Consider the following 17,181-nt stretch of genomic DNA (forward strand, 5'->3'; position numbering starts at 1 on the left):
AAATGGTGACGTCATAAATGCGCGACACTTGTAACATTTCTAGCGGAAGACAGTGTTACAGTTGAGCGAAAAGCTTTTCTTGTGGTTGCACAGTCCATCCATCATCTCATCGTATAATGCGTAGATTAATAAAACATTAGGGAAAATGGAAGATTAATACAACATTTTTATTTATTTATTTATTTTTTAAAGGAAAAAAGGCGAGTTGTTGTCTGGTGGCAGCCAATCAGCAGCGGATGTCGTAGAAGCGTCACTGCGCATGTCCACGAGCATCCACACGTGGTTGGAGGAAACTCCAGCGCTTTCAGAAATGGCGGACGGTAAAGGCAGCTCTTCGCTGCCGCTACCTTGCGTCTTTTCGCCAAAATCCCACCAATACCTGGCGGTGTGCGCCCAGGATGGGAGGCTTCGAATTTGGAACACAGACAGTCAAACTCTCCACCAGGAGTACGTGCCTTCAGCTCATTTGAGCGCCACTCCGACATGCATACATTGGGGACCATGCCGGACTGCCAAGGTACGCAAGACTGCTGCTGTGGTGTGGATGGTGTTCCTTGCAGCTAGCGCGGCCTAAATGACTCGGGCTCGGACGTTGTCATCCAAATACGGCAATCGGTAGCGATTTTCTGCAAAGAAACGTGCAAATAACCATGAGCTACCCTGCTTTAGCACGGAGACCTTTTCTCCTAGTGCGTGTTGGAGACTCGGCCGTAGAAGCACGTTAGCTAACTGCTAGCCGTCAACAGCTCCCAAAACCCACGTTGGTCCCACGTGGAGTTGTGATCTGCGCAATTACGGGATTGCAACAATGTAACGAGCACAGAGGACTCATTTCTCACGTTGTTGAAAACGCTCCGTCGGTACTACAAACCTTATTTATGTAATTCACCTAACAGCGGGTTAGCGGCATGCCGGTAGCGGCCGGAGGCTCCGGCAGCACTATAACCCAAATAAAGCGGCGAAAACGAAATGTAGCCGTCTCTGACCCACTGGCATTGTTGTACGTGACGTCACATGCCGCAGACTTTCTTTGCACGAGATAACAATCCTCCATGTCAATTGTGTCAAATCAATGCAACCGTTTCTCGTGCACTGATGGAAGTCAATGTGCTACGTTTTTCAGGAGGGTCCTCAGAGAAAGAGGAGGAAATCGGAAGGGGTGCAGCTGGAGCAAAGGGCAGACCTGTTGGCAATGGGCACGGTGGCGGGCAGCGTCCTTATTTACAGTACAGCCAAGGGAGCTCTTCACTGCACCCTGGTAAGTTTGAAACTAATCCTTGTCATCAATTGTAGCCGTTTCTGTGCATTTTGACGCCGCTACAAGGTTGTTTTTGTGCTTTCAGGACGGAGGCCACAGCGGGGGAGTGAATTGCGTTCATTGGCACCCCGAAGACACTTTATTATACAGCGGCTCCGATGACACAAACATTGCGGAATGGGACCTGCAGACGGGCAAGACGCGGAGGTCAGTCTAACGATAAAATATTTAGATAAGCACGCGACATCACTCAAAATGAGCCATTATTAGGGCTGCAGGGTGTGACAATAAATGCAATCCCAATTGTTGTTCACAGCAAGTGGAAGGCAGACGGAGCCGCGGTAACCAGTTTGTGCGTGAGCCCGGACGGTAAACTGCTCCTTTCGGCCGGACGGATCATCAAGATGTGGGCCTTGGACACCAAGGAGCTTTATAGGGTGAGTGTGGCTAACTTTGCATTCAGCCATCAAGCACGGCAATTTACGGGCCTCTCTCCCCCGTTGCAGAAATTCACGGGCCACTCCACGGCGGTGACGACGCTCCGCTTTGCCACGGCGCAGCCCAGTGACGGCGGCGGTCTCTATTTTGTGTCTGGCGCGGCTCACGATCGACTGCTTAGCGTGTGGTGCGTGCGTGCGTGCGTACGCGGTGCTCATTCAAATCCTGAAGCGATTCGCAAAGGTGCGGCGGTACTGACTCGAGATTGTCTCGCCGCAGGCAAGTACGAGAAGACGGCAAGGACAAGAACTCGGTGGCGTCGTTCGTACTGACGGACGAGCCGAAGCACGTTGACCTGGTCGCGTCCAAAAGCAAGGAACAGGTCAGAGAAGATGTGATGAAACCTCACCGATCCATCCCGATGAACGCTTGTCGACGAGCACGAAGCCAAATTCCCGCTTGTCTCCTCTCAGCAGGCGGTGAGGCTGGCGGCGGTGTGCAAAGATGGACAGCTGCATCTCTTTGAGCACTTTCTAAACGGGTGAGCGCATTCGAGGTCTCGAGCGACCCGCGCGTTCATGCGGCTCGCCACGCGAGCTGATCAAAGCGTGTCGTCGCAGGCCCTGCAAGAAGCCCCAGTCGCCTTTGTGCACGCTGCAGATGTCGGACACAAAGGATACGCCGACGCCGATCCCCCTCCTCGCCGCCGCCTTGGCCGACGAGTCCCGAAGTGCCATGCTGGCTTACGGCAACTATCTGCAGCCTGTCACGGAGAGAGTGGTGAGAGCGCGGGCCGAGCGTTGCCCCTTTGCTGGCTTGTAGATCACTTGCAAATGACCTTATCCCAACCTCCTTTATTATGTTTCCTCCCCCCCCCCCCAGGACTTAAACACAGCTGATAGGCACGTTTGCTTGACGCGGAATGTTCAGACCACATTGTCCCTTTCCATCACATCTGCCGTTTCCAAGGTAGCCCTTTTCAGGAAACGTCATTTGCCCTTTGCTTGTGCGACATCAAGCAGTAGAATGCTTGCCTTGGATGAAGGAAGAACATACTTGAACATCTTGTGGTGTCTCAACTCCAGGTGAAAACCCCAATTGTCAACGCCAAGAGCAAAGTGCTCATTCCCGGTCTTCCCGGCCATCAAGCCCCAGTGAAGGCGACGGCGAAAAGAAAAGAAGGCACGGACAACAAAGAGGTTTGTTCGGTGTAGCCGTCCCCATCGCGAATATGACAAATGGCGGAGAAAAAAAGAACAGCCCCAACGCCCCTCTCTCTTTTCAGAAGTCAATAGCAGAGCGTCTCGGGGAAATTGATCTGCAGTCTGCGGCCTCCGCCCAGAAGGGGGCGCCCTGCTTGCAGACGGACAATTTTGCCGTGCTCCTGGTGCAGGGCCTCGAGAGCAATGACAGCACCATCCTAAATGTGAGTAGGAGCTGTTAGAAATGGCTGTCCCGCTCCTCTCATCGCTATTTTCCATTCCCAGAAAGTTTTTCAAACGCGCAAAGACACGGTCATCAAGAAAACGGTGGCTCGGCTACCCCTTCCCTCCGTTTTACCGTTGGTGGAGGAGGTGAGCGAGCGCCGCTTCGTATTCTGCAGCGACGAGCCTGGATCTTTGTGGCCGTGTTTTAAGCGAGTGTTTTTTTTCTTTTCTTGATAGATTACAAAGAGGCTCCAAGGGCACCCTTTCACGTGAGTGGCTTACATTAGATGCTACTGAGCTAAACGACACTACTCGCTTGTTCCTAGTTTACACGTATTAGAGGGATCCATTTGAACCCCCCTCCTTCTTCTTGTAGGGCATCTCTGATGGTCCGGTGGCTCAAAGCGGTACTAATGCAGCACACGTCATACCTGTCTTCGGTGAGTCAGCCGTCGCTCACTCAGTTCAAGCTTTCCATGTTGAGTATTTGATGGTGTGACGTTAACTAAAAGCTACGTCGATCGGCGTTTCCTTGACCTGTTTGGGCCGTCCCACAGCTGCCCGACCTGGTTTCCCAGCTGGGAGTGCTCTACCACATGATTGAGAGCCGAGTGAAGATGTTCCACAAACTGACCAAGTTAAAAGGAAAGCTGTACCTCCTGGTGACGCAGGTCAGCTTCAGCATCTCATCATCCTTTCATGCAAATCATGACTCGTTAATTGCTTCATCTCAATCCGTTTGCGTTGTGAGAGAAAACCAGATCACGGGAGAAGATCTTGACAGGAACATAACACTATTATTGTTGACCGCTAGGTGGAGACAAAGACAGAGAGCAACAAGGCGTTTGACGTTGACCACACAGCCAAGCTGGTCTATGAAGAGGGTAAGGGACTGCTTTCCTTTCATTTGGACCCTATTTTTCCAGAGCGCGTGTTTTGAGGTTCACGTCGGCAGTTTTGCTCTTCACGCAGACATTGTGGTGTGTGCGCTGCATGCAAACGCTGCTCCTGTTGCCTGGCAACATGGCCAGTAGCAATTTATCTTGAGCAGAATGAGATGCTCTGGTCACCAGTATCTTCAACATCACTGATTTTTGTTGGAATATTGAAGGGAAAAGAGAAAACAAAATGTACTGTGTAACAAAATGAATATGAATCTCCCAACATTTCAAGTACAACTTGTGATTGTTTCCAAGGACCAATTCCGTGAAGAACTTTGAAATGAATGTGCCCTTTTGAAAAAAAAAAATTGGGGAATACAATGATGACGTGTGTAGGGCGCAGGTGTTTCTTCCCAATAAAAATCTTTCTCCATTTATTTTTTAAAATGACCCAATGCCACCGTTTTCTGCCTTTAACAGAATCTTCGGATGAAGATGAGGCCTCTAGGTCTGAAGAAGGCCTTGTGGATGAAGACTCAGATGTAAGTTTTGAAGAGTCCTCCAAGTAAATGTCTTGAAGGACATCATAACATAACACAATACAGACATTTTGGGTTGTTCTATTTGAAACACAAGCTTATCTGCAGCAGTTCATTGAGAAATTTATTTGCTGTTTATTATTCATCATTAGAATTGGGAGGAGGACGAGGCCATGGAAGATGACAAAAAAGAGCAAAGTGATCACGAGGAAGACGATTCCGACGGCAGGACGGATTCCAAAGCGAACGGGGAGGAAAAGATGGAGCACGATAATGAGAGTGAAGAAGAATGACAAGTCAAATACAACATGGACCTGAAATGTACTTCCATTTTAGTTTCCTGATTTTAATTTTCATATGAAAACAAAGTATTGTTTTACAAAATGGAAGAACGTGACGGAATTTGAGCCCCACTTTTTGGAACGAATCCCAGTTCTTTGTCGCCAAATGAGCGATGACGGAATTAGGAGATGTTTCCAGGTGTTCGTTCTGCCGTCTTGCAACCAATACTACAACGTATTGTTCCGCCGTGCAGGAATCAAGGTGGCGCCGCCTTATTGGTTGAGCAGAACCATACTCGCCAGGCCTTTTATGTACAGGAAACTGTTTGAGCCAAAGGAGGACTCATGAAGACCACACATTATGTCCCAACCCAACAATGTAAATCTATGTACAGTCAAATGTTTGTATGAGCTCTTCCTTCTAAAACTACCCCGCCAGAGGTCCTTGAGATTAAAGGAACTCCTGGAAGTCAAGTCTCCTGAAAGGTGTGTGTGTGTTTATTTTTATCTCTTCCACGTGTGTTGCCATCCTTTTGTACAGACTCGGTCCTTAAAACCAAAGCTGGCGGCCACTGGGGAAAAAAAAGAAAATTGCAATGAACAGACTCAATAAACGACTGAATCTTTAACACAACTTAGTGTTTGTAGAGTTGTTTGAGTCTTTTAAATACCCTGCTTACCCTGTTAAATATTTCAATTTGATTCAAAATGAGATTTTAAAAGTAATCATTTGTATAACATGCCTTAATATACAGCAAGGGTGTGCGTTGTATGTGTTGTATAAATTGTAATGTGACAAATATTTACCAAAGCTGCACAAAAGCCTCCAAATGATATTTTAATTGTGTATATGTATTCGAATTAAAATGTAAGATTAGGCCAGAGTGGGTTGTCATATGTCATCATTCCCATCTTAATCTTCAAATGTTAGCTAGACAAATAAGCTCATGCAATTTTGGTGGAAGAAGGTAAACTGCTTTAAGACATTGTCTGCTATGTTGTACATAATGAAGGCTGCAGTTTGGCAGGTTCATTTTATCCAAATCAATGTAATACTTTCTACTCTGCAACCATCTTGATTGTGCCTTCTGAGATACCTCGGCATCTTCAAAACTCTGATGAATTCTCTGCCTTCATGAATTTTTAAATGCAAAATTGGGTTAAATGCAAAACAGGAATTAGGCCATAAGGCGTTTTTTTTTTTTTATTGAGATCTGGTAAATACAACCTCTTTAAATATTGTGGGGGAAAAAACCTGCATGTTTATCATGTGTAATAAATAGTGTTGAGATTTTGGAAGATTTATTTCTTACCATTTTACAGTAAAACAAAAGAGTAATTGAATAAACTTTTATCCTTGATATCTGGTTTCAAAACTATCATTTTATGTGTGTAATATGTGATAGATGATTAAACATTTGCTTTCACAATCTTAAGCATCTGAAGAAAGCCGTACCTACAAAGTGGCCCGCGATAAAAAAGTTTGGTACAATTGTTCTAAACGATGCTCCAGTAAATCCTTCAAAAGTCTGTTCATTGCAATTTTTTTTTTTTTCTTCCGGTGGCCGCCAGCCTTTGTTTTAAGGACAGAGTCTGTACAAAAGGATGGCAACACGTGGAAGAGATAAAAATAAACACACACACACCTTTCAGGAGACTTGACTTCCAGGAGTTCCTTTAATCTCAAGGACCTCTGGCGGGGTAGTTTTAGAAGGAAGAGCTCATACAAACATTTGACTGTACATAGATTTACATTGTTGGGTCGGGACATAATGTGTGGTCTACATGAGTCCTCCTTTGGCTCAAACCGTTTCCTGTACATAAAAGGCCTGGCGAGTATGGTTCTGCTCAACCAATAAGGCGGCGCCACCTTGTTTCCTGCACGGCGGAACAATACGTTGTGGTATTGGTTGCAAGATGGCAGAACGAACTCCTGGAAACATCTCCTAATTCCGTCATCGCTCATTTGGCGACAAAGAACTGGGACTCGTTCCAAAAAGTGGGGCTCAAATTCCGTCACGTTCCTCCATTTTGTAAAACAATACTTTGTTTTCATATGAAAATTAAAATCAGGAAACTAAAATGAAAGTACATTTCAGGTCCATGTTGTATTTGACTTGTCATTCTTCTTCACTCTCATTATCGTGCTCCATCTTTTCCTCCCCGTTCGCTTTGGAATTCGTCCTGCCGTCGGAATCGTCTTCCTCGTGATCACTTTGCTCTTTTTTGTCATCTTCCATGGCCTCGTCCTCCTCCCAATTCTAATGATGAATAATAAACAGCAAATAAATTTCTCAATGAACTGCTGCAGATAAGCTTGCGTTTCAAATAGAATAACCCAAAATGTCTGTTATTGTGATGATGTCCTTCGAGACATTTAGTTGGAGGACTCTTCAAAACTTACATCTGAGTCTTCATCCACAAGGCCTTCTTCAGACCCAGAGACCTCATCTTCATCCGAAGATTCTGTTAAAGGCAGAAAACGGTGGCATTGGGTCATTTTAAAAAATAAATGGTGAAAGATTTCTATTGGGAAGAAACACCTGCGCCCTACACATGTCATTATTGTATCCCCAAAAATTTATTTTTCAAAAGGGCACATTCATTTCAAAGTTCTTCACTGAATTGGTCCTTGGAAAATATCAACAAGTTGTACTTGAAATGTTGGGAGATTCATTTTGTTACACAGTACATTTCTCTTTTCCCTTCAATATTCCAACAACAACCAGTGATGTTGAAGATACTGGTGACCAGAGCATCTCATTCTGCTCAAGATAAATTGCTACTGGCCATGTTGCCAGGCAACAGGAGCAGCGTTTGCATGCAGCGCACACACCACAATGTCTGCGTGAAGAGCAAAACTGCCGACATGAACCTCAAAACACGCGCCCTGGAAAAAGAGTGTTCAAATGAAAGGAAAGCAGTCCCTTACCCTCTTCATAGACCAGCTTGGCTGTGTGGTCAACGTCAAACGCCTTGTTGCTCTCTGTCTTTGTCTCCACCTAGCGGTCAACAATAATAGTGTTATGTTCCTGTCAAGATCTTCTCCCGTGATCTGGTTTTCTCTCACAACGCAAACAGATTGAGATGAAGCAATTAACGAGTCATGATTTGTTTGCATGACGGGATGATGAGATGCTGAAGCTGACCTGCGTCACCAGGAGGTACAGCTTTCCTTTTAACTTGGTCAGTTTGTGGAACATCTTCACTCGGCTCTCAATCATGTGGTAGAGCACTCCCAGCTGGGAAACCAGGTCGGGCAGCTGTGGGACGGCCCAAACAGGTCAAGGGAACGCCGATCGACGTAGCTTTTAGTTAACGTCACACCATCAAATACTCAACATGGAAAGCTTGAACTGAGTGAGCGACGGCTGACTCACCGAAGACAGGTATGACGTGTGCTGCATTAGTACCGCTTTGAGCCACCGGACCATCAGAGATGCCCTACAAGAAGAAGGAGGGGGGTTCAAATGGATCCCTCTAATACGTGTAAACTAGGCACAAGCGAGTAGTGTCGTTTAGCTCAGTAGCATCTAATGTAAGCCACTCACGTGAAAGGGTGCCCTTGGAGCCTCTTGGTAATCTATAAAGAAAAGAAAAAAATACTCGCTTAAAGCACGGCCACAAAGATCCAGGCTCGTCGCTGCAGAATACGAAGCGGCGCTCGCTCACCTCCTCCACCAACGGTAAAACGGAAGGAAGGGGTAGCCGAGCCACCGTTTTCTTGATGACCGTGTCTTTGCGCGTTTGAAAAACTTTCTGGGGATGGAAAATAGCGATGAGAGGAGCGGGACAGCCATTTCTAACAGCTCCTACTCACATTTAGGATGGTGCTGTCATTGCTCTCGAGGCCCTGCACCAGGAGCACGGCAAAATTGTCCGTCTGCAAGCAGGGCGCCCCCTTCTGGGCGGAGGCCGCAGACTGCAGATCAATTTCCCCGAGACGCTCTGCTATTGACTTCTGAAAAGAGAGAGGGGCGTTGGGGCTGTTCTTTTTTTCTCCGCCATTTGTCATATTCGCGATGGGGACGGCTACACCGAACAAACCTCTTTGTTGTCCGTGCCTTCTTTTCTTTTCGCCGTCGCCTTCACTGGGGCTTGATGGCCGGGAAGACCGGGAATGAGCACTTTGCTCTTGGCGTTGACAATTGGGGTTTTCACCTGGAGTTGAGACACCACAAGATGTTCAAGTATGTTCTTCCTTCATCCAAGCAAGCATTCTACTGCTTGATGTCGCACAAGCAAAGGGCAAATGGCGTTTCCTGAAAAAGGCTACCTTAGAAACGGCAGATGTGATGGAAAGGGACAATGTGGTCTGAACATTCCGCGTCAAGCAAACGTGCCTATCAGCTGTGTTTAGGTCCTGGGGGGGGGGAGAAACATAATAAAGGAGGTTGGGATAAGGTCATTTGCAAGTGATCTACAAGACAGCAAAGGGGCAACGCTCGGCCCGCGCGCTCACCACTCTCTCCGTGACAGGCTGCAGATAGTTGCCGTAAGCCAGCATGGCACTTCGGGACTCGGCGGCCAAGGCGGCGGCGAGGAGGGGGATCGGCGTCGGCGTATCCTTTGTGTCCGACATCTGCAGCGTGCACAAAGGCGACTGGGGCTTCTTGCAGGGCCTGCGACGACACGCTTTGATCAGCTCACGTGGCGAGCCGCATGAACGCGCAGGTCGGTCGAAACCTCGAATGCGCTCACCCGTTTAGAAAGTGCTCAAAGAGATGCAGCTGTCCATCTTTGCACACCGCCGCCAGCCTCACCGCCTGCTGAGAGGAGACAAGCGGCAATTTGGCTTCGTGCTCGTCGACAAGCGTCCATCGGGATGGATCGGTGAGGTTTCATCACATCTCTGACCTGTTCCTTGCTTTTGGACGCGACCAGGTCAACGTGCTTCGGTTCGTCCGTCAGTACGAACGACGCCACCGAGTTCTTGTCCTTGCCGTCTTCTCGTACTTGCCTGCGGCGAGACGATCTCGAGTCAGTACCGCCGCACCTTTGCGAATCGCTTCAGGATTTGAATGAGCACCGCGTACGCACGCACGCACGCACCACACGCTAAGCAGTCGATCGTGAGCCGCGCCAGACACAAAATAGAGACCGCCGCCGTCACTGGGCTGCGCCGTGGCAAAGCGGAGCGTCGTCACCGCCGTGGAGTGGCCCGTGAATTTCTGCAACGGGGGAGAGAGGCCCGTAAGTTGCCGTGCTTGACGGCTGAATGCAAAGTTAGCCACACTCACCCTATAAAGCTCCTTGGTGTCCAAGGCCCACATCTTGATGATCCGTCCGGCCGAAAGCAGCAGTTTACCGTCGGGGCTCACGCACAAACTGGTTACCGCGGCTCCGTCTGCCTTCCACTTGCTGTGAGCAACAATTGGGATTGCATTTATTGTCACACCCTGCAGCCCTAATAATGGCTCATTTTGAGTGATGTCGCGTGCTTATCTAAACATTTTATCATTAGACTGACCTCCGCGTCTTGCCCGTCTGCAGGTCCCATTCCGCAATGTTTGTGTCATCGGAGCCGCTGTATAATAAAGTGTCTTTGGGGTGCCAATGAACGCAATTCACTCCCCCGCTGTGGCCTCCGTCCTGAAAGCACAAAAAACAACCTTGTAACGGCGTCAAAATGCACAGAAACGGCTACAATTGATGACAAGGATTAGTTTCAAACTTACCAGGGTGCAGTGAAGAGCTCCCTTGGCTGTACTGTAAATAAGGACGCTGCCCGCCACCGTGCCCATTGCCAACAGGTCTGCCCTTTGCTCCAGATGCACCCCTTCCGATTTCCTCCTCTTTCTCTGAGGACCCTCCTGAAAATCAGTGCACGAGAAACGGTTGCATTGATTTGACACAATTGACATGGAGGATTGTTATCTCGTGCAAAGAAAGTCGGCGGCATGTGACGTGGGTCAGAGACGGTTAAATGTTATTTTCGCTGCTTTATTTGAGTTATAGTGCTGCCGCTACCGGCATGCTGCTAACCCGCTGTTAGGTGAATTACATAAATAAGGTTTGTAGTACCGACGGACCGTTTTCAACAACGTGAGAAATGAGTCATCTGTGCTTGTTACATTGTTGTAATCCCGTAATTGCGCAGATCACGACTCCACGTGGGACCAACGTGGGTTTTGGGAGCTGTTGACGGCTAGCAGTTAGCTAACGTGCTTCTACGGCCACGTCTCCAACACGCACTAGGAGAAAAGGTCTCTGTGCTAAAGCAGGGTAGCTCATGGTTATTTGCACGTTTCTTTGCAGAAAATCGCTACCGATTGCCGTATTTTGATGACAACGTCCGAGCCCGAGTCATTTAGGCCGCGCTAGCTGCAAGGAACCCCATCCACAGCGGCAGTCTTGCGTACCTTGGCAGTCCGGCATGGTCCCCAATGTATGCATGTCGGAGTGGCGCTCAAATGAGCTGAAGGCACGTACTCCTGGTGGAGAGTTTGACTGTCTGTGTTCCAAATTCGAAGCCTCCCATCCTGGGCGCACACGGCCAGGTATTGGTGGCATTTAGGCGAAAAGACGCAAGGTAGCGGCAGCGAAGAGCTGCCTTTACCGTCCGCCATTTCTGAAAGCGCTGGAGTTTCCTCCAACCACGTGTGGATGCTGGTGCACATGCGCAGTAACGCACGCTAAGCCCCTCCTTTGCTGGAAATATTACAAGTGTCGCGCACTTATGACGTGTCATTCGCGATACCAAGCATGGCGACCTTCTTGTAACAGGAGCATGCATCGGAGCAATGTTGTTGACAATATTGTTTATCTTCTCTTTGACACATGATATCTGAGCAAGGTACGTTGCCACGGGAATTTAAAATATGCTTCATTTTACCAAAGGCGAGACCAAAGCCATATATTGATCCCTTCTCCTTGTTAAATTCAAATAATTTGACGTAATGACAGTACAAATGCCTTGTGCTGGACTTCTTATTTTATCTAGACTGGTACGTATTCACACACACCCTCTTGAACTTTACAGACACAGATACATGTCTGTGAAATGTCATTCCAATCAAGTGGAAATGAAAAGGTTTTCAACCGCTTGTGTGAAATGTAGCAATGATGACAGAGAGGGCTCCAAAACACAACTACTGACCACCAAGCAGGTAGCTAGGCAGTCGCTGCTGTCCAGGAGATCTTTATCTCCCCTCGAGAGGATAAGTTCCCTGCTTCCACAGGATGCATTGGGCCCTGAGGTGATGCAACTGAGAGATCAGAACCATCCACATGAAGAAGAAACCTATACGGAGGAGCACAGCTCATCTGATCCCAGTTCAGATGCAAAAGATGGACCATCTTTGAAAGAAAAGAATCCAGACCATTGCAATGATGTGGCTGCACAGCAGATGGAAACTACCCTCCAACGAAAGACCATTCTTGCATACGGGGAGCTGCTAGTGGCCGAGTATCATAAAAAAGGCTGTGTGGAATTCAGGAAGATGTTCCAGCTTCAACTTGGAACACGTCTTTTGAGCAGCTGGGGGATTATCCTGCATGATGATGTAGTTGGGCAGCCTGCAGCTCACGTCCAGAGAACAAGCAGGGGGGTCCCCATCTTCATACGACGTGCAAGTTTGGAAGATTATGTGCTGTATATGAAGAGAGGCCCTGCTATCTCCTATCCAAAGGTATGTACAACAAATGCAAAACCTTTTGCTCACATTGTACCACTGGTCAATGCATTGAACATGATGCCAGAAGCAACTGTGCCAAGGTGATGCCTTCATTTTCATTTGAGTTGTGCAGATAAAATATTTGCTGTTATCTACTTCTACACTCAGGATGCCAGCGCTATGCTGCTGATGATGGACGTCACGGAGGGAGATTATGTGCTGGACTCGGGCTCCGGGTCTGGGGCCATGTCTCTGTTTTTATCTCGGGCAGGTACGCAACGCAGCCGGTCATTATTTTATTCGATAGGACAAGATAGATTGGACGTGGTTGTTATTTGATGGACATAACTCGCTACTAATGTAAATCCAACAAAGTGTTATCTTGGCAAGTGTATTGGAGTGGCCACTAAGTGCACTGATTGTCAGTTTGGTAGGGTACGGGGTCGCCCCCTTGTGGCTAACAGAATCACATGCACATATATATCCATCAATTTTCTTATTATGTTACATTAATATTCCAAATAAATTTATTAAGATGGACCTGTACAATTAATTCCCTTTAAACCTTCCAGTGCAATGCATTTGGATTTTATTTATAAGTACTGTTTGTCTTCAAACTTCAAAATGCATACAATTTGAGTTAGTGAAAGCCATTTTTATTGAATTATTTAGTACAGTTTCTATTTTCTTATATTTAAGTGCAGTGTAACTGCAAACCTCTGTGCTATTTTTGATGGACTGTCATTTATTGTTGGGCATGATGGTGGTATTTGGTATTAAAAATGTTAAGTGCCACTGTGTTAATAAAATGTTCATTCATTTTGTGGATAAATTTTCCTCAGTGGGCTCCAGGGGCAGCGTGCTGAGTATAGACATCAGAGAGGATCACCTCAAAAGAGCTATGCTCAACTACCAACGCTGGAGAGCCGCATGGAGAGCGCGGCAAGGGGAGGAGTGGCCTGACAATGTCCGTTTCCATAAGGCTGACCTTTGCGCGGCTTCACCTCTTCTTGCCCGTCGGGCATTCGATGCGGTCGGTGTTGAAAGTCACAGCCAATGCTGTGGGCGGCAAGTTTGGTGTTTTACTGATTGGATTACGTCTATTGCAGGTGGCTCTTGATCTGATAAGCCCACAGCTTGTTTTGCCCACTGTGATTCCACATCTGCACCCTGGGGCCGTGTGTGCTGTCTACCTCGCCAAGTGTGTTCACCGTCTGCCTATCTGCCTCCGAGATCTTTTCCACACAGGTCAAATTTTGTTCACGTTGTTTTGTTCCACTCAGTATCACTCAAGTGATCGACCTTCTGGAAGGGATTCGATGCACAGCGCTTCCTTTGTTGTGCGAACGCATCTTCGATATTCCCACTCGGGACTGGCTTGTTGGTCCCGCCCGTCTTAAAGACGGGCGCTATTGCTCGAAGAAAGCGCCGAGCCTCAATGGAGCCCCCGTAGAGGAGGAGAACGCTTCAGTTGAGGTGGAACAAGGTGACTTAAGTGTGTTTGTATTTTGGGAAATTGCTAAAAAGTTGAAACTTAGCCATCCGTATTCAATTCCAGATGAAGATCCAGCCTTTGGGAGTATCCCGTATATTGCCAGGCCTCACCCACAACAGTTGAGCCACACAGGTCAGATAGTTTTAGCAGAATATAATTGTTTTTTTTTTAACAAATGTTCATTGTCTTATATTTCCAGCATTCCTGGTGAAACTGCGGAAGTTTGTGACATAGCTGCTCAGCGAGTTGGGCAAGAAACCATTGTCGATGATATTTGTTCCTGTGTTTGTATGGAAAATTATTTGTAAAATAAAGACCGAGATTTAAATGACTATGATTGTCTTTGGTTGTTGTTATAATATTGTACGTCAAATGATCTCGACTGAAATAATTGTGAAAATAACGTATTCATATTGTTCTGATATTGTGCGTCGAATGATCTCGATTTAAATCATTGCGAAAATAACGTATTTGTATAGTTACTTGAGGAATCTCCCTATGTCAACAAATGACAAAGCAAATCTCTTTTCAGCCATTTTAGTTGGTGCGTGGTGCTACTGGCAGTCTCAAGCATCATCGAAAATACTTCATATCAATATTTATTTCATTAGTGAACATTTCAGTCTTTAGTGATCAGCTGCATCAAACTCAGCAATCATGCCAAACATAAGTTGTCTTTTTAGAAATGCTTGTCAAATGTATTGCTACAAGTGTTGAAGTCAATAAATAACATTGATAAATACGAAGAACAGCGTGCATTATATCATAAATATATAAATAATAATAAGTTATTCCTACTGTTGGCGCTTTACAGATATCAGCAATCTTGAACGTGAATTCTAAATTGAGGTGGACATTTGCTTCAAAGTCGAAACATCCACGTGTTGGGAGTTTGAAACTGGAAGTTGGCAACCACGCCGATGGGATGAGATGGACAATGGACTATTTATTGATCCAGTCCATGGAGGAGTCGTACATGTAGGAGTCGGAGGACAAACTGCCTGCCAGAAAGTATACAAACATGTCAACTCATAGTTGACTGTATTGAATAAATAATGATGCTAATTGATTGTCATTCATTTTGCTTTGGGCCAGAATTCAAACTTTTGAGAGCCTGGACTCAGAAGATTTGGACTTTTTCTTTTCTTCAAAATGGTCTGAACGATGACGCAATTATCAAAATACGAGACGATGAATTTGTCAGTTGATTTGTTGTCGATTCATTTTGGTACCTACCTCCAGTAGGATAGCTAGCAGGTAAGTCGCTGTCGTTGGAAGAACGCTGGCTTTGGTCACTGGTCTCCCTACAAGTGGCAATGGGTGGTGGTGGGGTTTTCTCCAAACTCAGCGCAGTGCTTTGAGAAATCTTATTCTTGCAGCTGGGCAAAGACAAGCTTCTGGATATCTGCAGCCGCTGACTGAATGTGCTCTTGCGATTACAGCGGATACAAGGGAGTGGAGAAGCTGAAGGCCCTCGGGGATAACTGACTTTGTCCGTTTGCCTGTGAGCGCCACTGTGTTCCTCTGAGCGCTCTCGTTTCCACACAAAGTGAGATGGCATGATGGCCATTACCTGGAAGCACGGAAAGCCTCATCAAAAAAAAAGAAGAAGCAATGAACAGAGCTTATGGTCGGACGCCAAACTAAAAACACTTCCTGGAAAGATTCAGACCGAAACCTCATTTACGGGTGAAGTTTGTTTGTTTGTTTACCTCTTCACAGCAACGTCTGCTGACGGCCGCTCTGAACTCAATGCGCACCCAGAACTTGTCCTTCATTTGGAGGAATTGCGTGACCTTCTTCCTCCAGGTCTTACCCAATGCCCAAGGAAAAATCTCATATTTACTCTCCTCCTCTTCTTCCTCCATGCTGTTGGCTAGATACCTACAATATGAGCATATGAGTTAAAAAAAAAATAAAAGGTTCCTGTGTGGGACCTGTAAACATTCTGTGAACTTACAGTGCAATGAAAAAGTTCTTCTTGGTGTATTCTTCAATGGTCAAGTGAGACCTTTTGAAGTAGATGAAAACCATGGCCAGAAGATACTGCAAATTAGATTAGGAAAGACATGAGTTGGAGTATTAACGTGATTTTTTTTTTTCCAGAAAGGTAGACGTTTACCTTGTCTGTGATTTTACAGCAACAGTCCATCAACAAAAAGTCATGGATTAGGTCATCTTCTGAAATGGAGTTCATCATGGTTAATTTCTGGCTTCGTATGTCGCAAAGAACAACAATGTTGATTTTTTCTCACCAAAAAGATCCAAAAAAGACATCATTTCTTGTTGCTTAACGGTAAAGGTTGGTTGCACAGTCCTCTTATGAAAGTACATCCCGGTCCTGCAGCTGCTCTTCTCAGGTGGACATTGTTCTTCACTCTTGTTCCTGACCTGGAGGGCGGCGGCGGTGGTGGTGGTGGTGGTTCCACGCCACTGGGCTGTCCGTTTCATTGTGCTCCTGTTGGAAGGACATGAAAGAGATGAAACGTGTTCTGGGGTGATAAGGAGAGGACATGTCCATTGAAATGAAGGCTTCAAGTCTGATTGACTCACAAGACAAATTAGTATTCATTTACACACAGTCACATTTGAGTTGAAATGGATTCAAGACTCAAAGTTATTCTTGAAACTTGTGATTAATGTTAGAGTAATAATGATGGACATTGATTGTTTGGCCACATTTTTATTTGAGCAGTTTATCCAAAATTCAGAAGTTTAAAGCGGGGCTAAATTGAACTTGATTAACTGGGTACTTTAACACCAAAATGTGCTGAGTAAAATAGGCCGTGGCACAAAACATCAAATTAATTTCTGTTATGTTTTTGGTAGATTCTGAATCTAAATCCACATTGTAGATAACAAGCGAATCCAATTTTTGCCGTCTACAATGACTTCCGACTAGGTGATGTTAGCTTGAAGCTAAGTACCAATGAAAGCTGTAGCTTTCCGTTTCGTATGCAGGAGACTGGATAAATAATAAATACAACCTTTGTGACAGTGGTGGAGAAATGATAGTTTGTTTACGAACGCTTCTTCCAATATTCAAACTTCTCCTATACTAGTCGTGTTGACGACGCCGTGTGCCCGCTATACGGCGCGTCAATACCATACAATGAAATAAATAAATAAATAAATAAATAAATAAATAAATAAATAATACATACATACATACATACATACATACATACATACATACATACATACATACATACATACATACATACATACATACATACATACATACAT

At 46.0% G+C, this 17,181-nt stretch overlaps 4 protein-coding genes across 10 annotated transcripts; 2 read left to right on the forward strand and 2 right to left on the reverse strand.

The window, feature by feature from the left end:
- The first annotated feature begins 260 nt into the window (after positions 1–260).
- LOC133169161 (WD repeat-containing protein 43-like) lies at positions 261–5,309 on the forward strand. 2 transcript variants are annotated; one of them, XM_061301102.1, is made up of 18 exons: positions 261–517; positions 1,124–1,258; positions 1,344–1,465; positions 1,575–1,695; positions 1,765–1,883; positions 1,976–2,078; positions 2,170–2,237; positions 2,317–2,476; positions 2,579–2,665; positions 2,782–2,895; positions 2,982–3,122; positions 3,184–3,270; positions 3,361–3,392; positions 3,500–3,563; positions 3,681–3,794; positions 3,938–4,007; positions 4,485–4,546; positions 4,696–5,309. In XM_061301102.1, exons 1-18 carry the CDS (start codon positions 311–313, stop codon positions 4,834–4,836), a joined length of 1,947 nt encoding a protein of 648 aa, XP_061157086.1. In that variant the 5' UTR covers positions 261–310; the 3' UTR covers positions 4,837–5,309. The 2 variants fall into 2 exon arrangements, with proteins under 2 accessions (XP_061157086.1, XP_061157087.1); XM_061301103.1 differs by having other exon boundaries at positions 2,173–2,237.
- A 1,173-nt stretch (positions 5,310–6,482) lies between these two features.
- Positions 6,483–11,443, reverse strand: LOC133169160 (WD repeat-containing protein 43-like). 2 transcript variants are annotated; one of them, XM_061301101.1, is made up of 18 exons: positions 11,187–11,443; positions 10,503–10,637; positions 10,295–10,416; positions 10,065–10,185; positions 9,877–9,995; positions 9,682–9,784; positions 9,526–9,590; positions 9,287–9,446; positions 9,101–9,187; positions 8,872–8,985; positions 8,645–8,785; positions 8,497–8,583; positions 8,376–8,407; positions 8,205–8,268; positions 7,974–8,087; positions 7,757–7,826; positions 7,229–7,290; positions 6,483–7,085 (listed from the first exon to the last, which is right to left on the reverse strand). In XM_061301101.1, exons 1-18 carry the CDS (start codon positions 11,391–11,393, stop codon positions 6,945–6,947), a joined length of 1,944 nt encoding a protein of 647 aa, XP_061157085.1. In that variant the 5' UTR covers positions 11,394–11,443; the 3' UTR covers positions 6,483–6,944. The 2 variants fall into 2 exon arrangements, with proteins under 2 accessions (XP_061157085.1, XP_061157084.1); XM_061301100.1 differs by having other exon boundaries at positions 9,526–9,593.
- A 49-nt stretch (positions 11,444–11,492) lies between these two features.
- Positions 11,493–14,267, forward strand: trmt61b (tRNA methyltransferase 61B). 5 transcript variants are annotated; one of them, XM_061301107.1, is made up of 8 exons: positions 11,493–11,620; positions 11,807–12,455; positions 12,609–12,711; positions 13,283–13,473; positions 13,550–13,641; positions 13,724–13,926; positions 13,999–14,067; positions 14,135–14,267. In XM_061301107.1, exons 2-8 carry the CDS (start codon positions 11,817–11,819, stop codon positions 14,167–14,169), a joined length of 1,332 nt encoding a protein of 443 aa, XP_061157091.1. In that variant the 5' UTR covers positions 11,493–11,620; positions 11,807–11,816; the 3' UTR covers positions 14,170–14,267. The 5 variants fall into 5 exon arrangements, with proteins under 5 accessions (XP_061157091.1, XP_061157090.1, XP_061157088.1 ...); XM_061301108.1 differs by having other exon boundaries at positions 11,507–11,620; positions 12,006–12,455; XM_061301106.1 differs by having other exon boundaries at positions 11,493–12,455; positions 13,283–13,407.
- Positions 14,268–14,877: 610 nt separating this feature from the next.
- spdya (speedy/RINGO cell cycle regulator family member A) lies at positions 14,878–16,386 on the reverse strand. The gene is made up of 6 exons (XM_061301947.1): positions 16,191–16,386; positions 16,058–16,116; positions 15,896–15,981; positions 15,648–15,819; positions 15,172–15,508; positions 14,878–14,936 (listed from the first exon to the last, which is right to left on the reverse strand). The coding sequence occupies exons 1-6, from the start codon at positions 16,384–16,386 to the stop codon at positions 14,878–14,880; spliced, it is 909 nt and encodes a 302-aa protein (XP_061157931.1).
- Positions 16,387–17,181: the final 795 nt, after the last annotated feature.

The sequence above is a fragment of the Syngnathus typhle genome, linkage group LG16 (assembly GCF_033458585.1).
Source record: "Syngnathus typhle isolate RoL2023-S1 ecotype Sweden linkage group LG16, RoL_Styp_1.0, whole genome shotgun sequence".
NCBI classification, from domain to species: Eukaryota; Metazoa; Chordata; class Actinopteri; order Syngnathiformes; family Syngnathidae; genus Syngnathus; species Syngnathus typhle.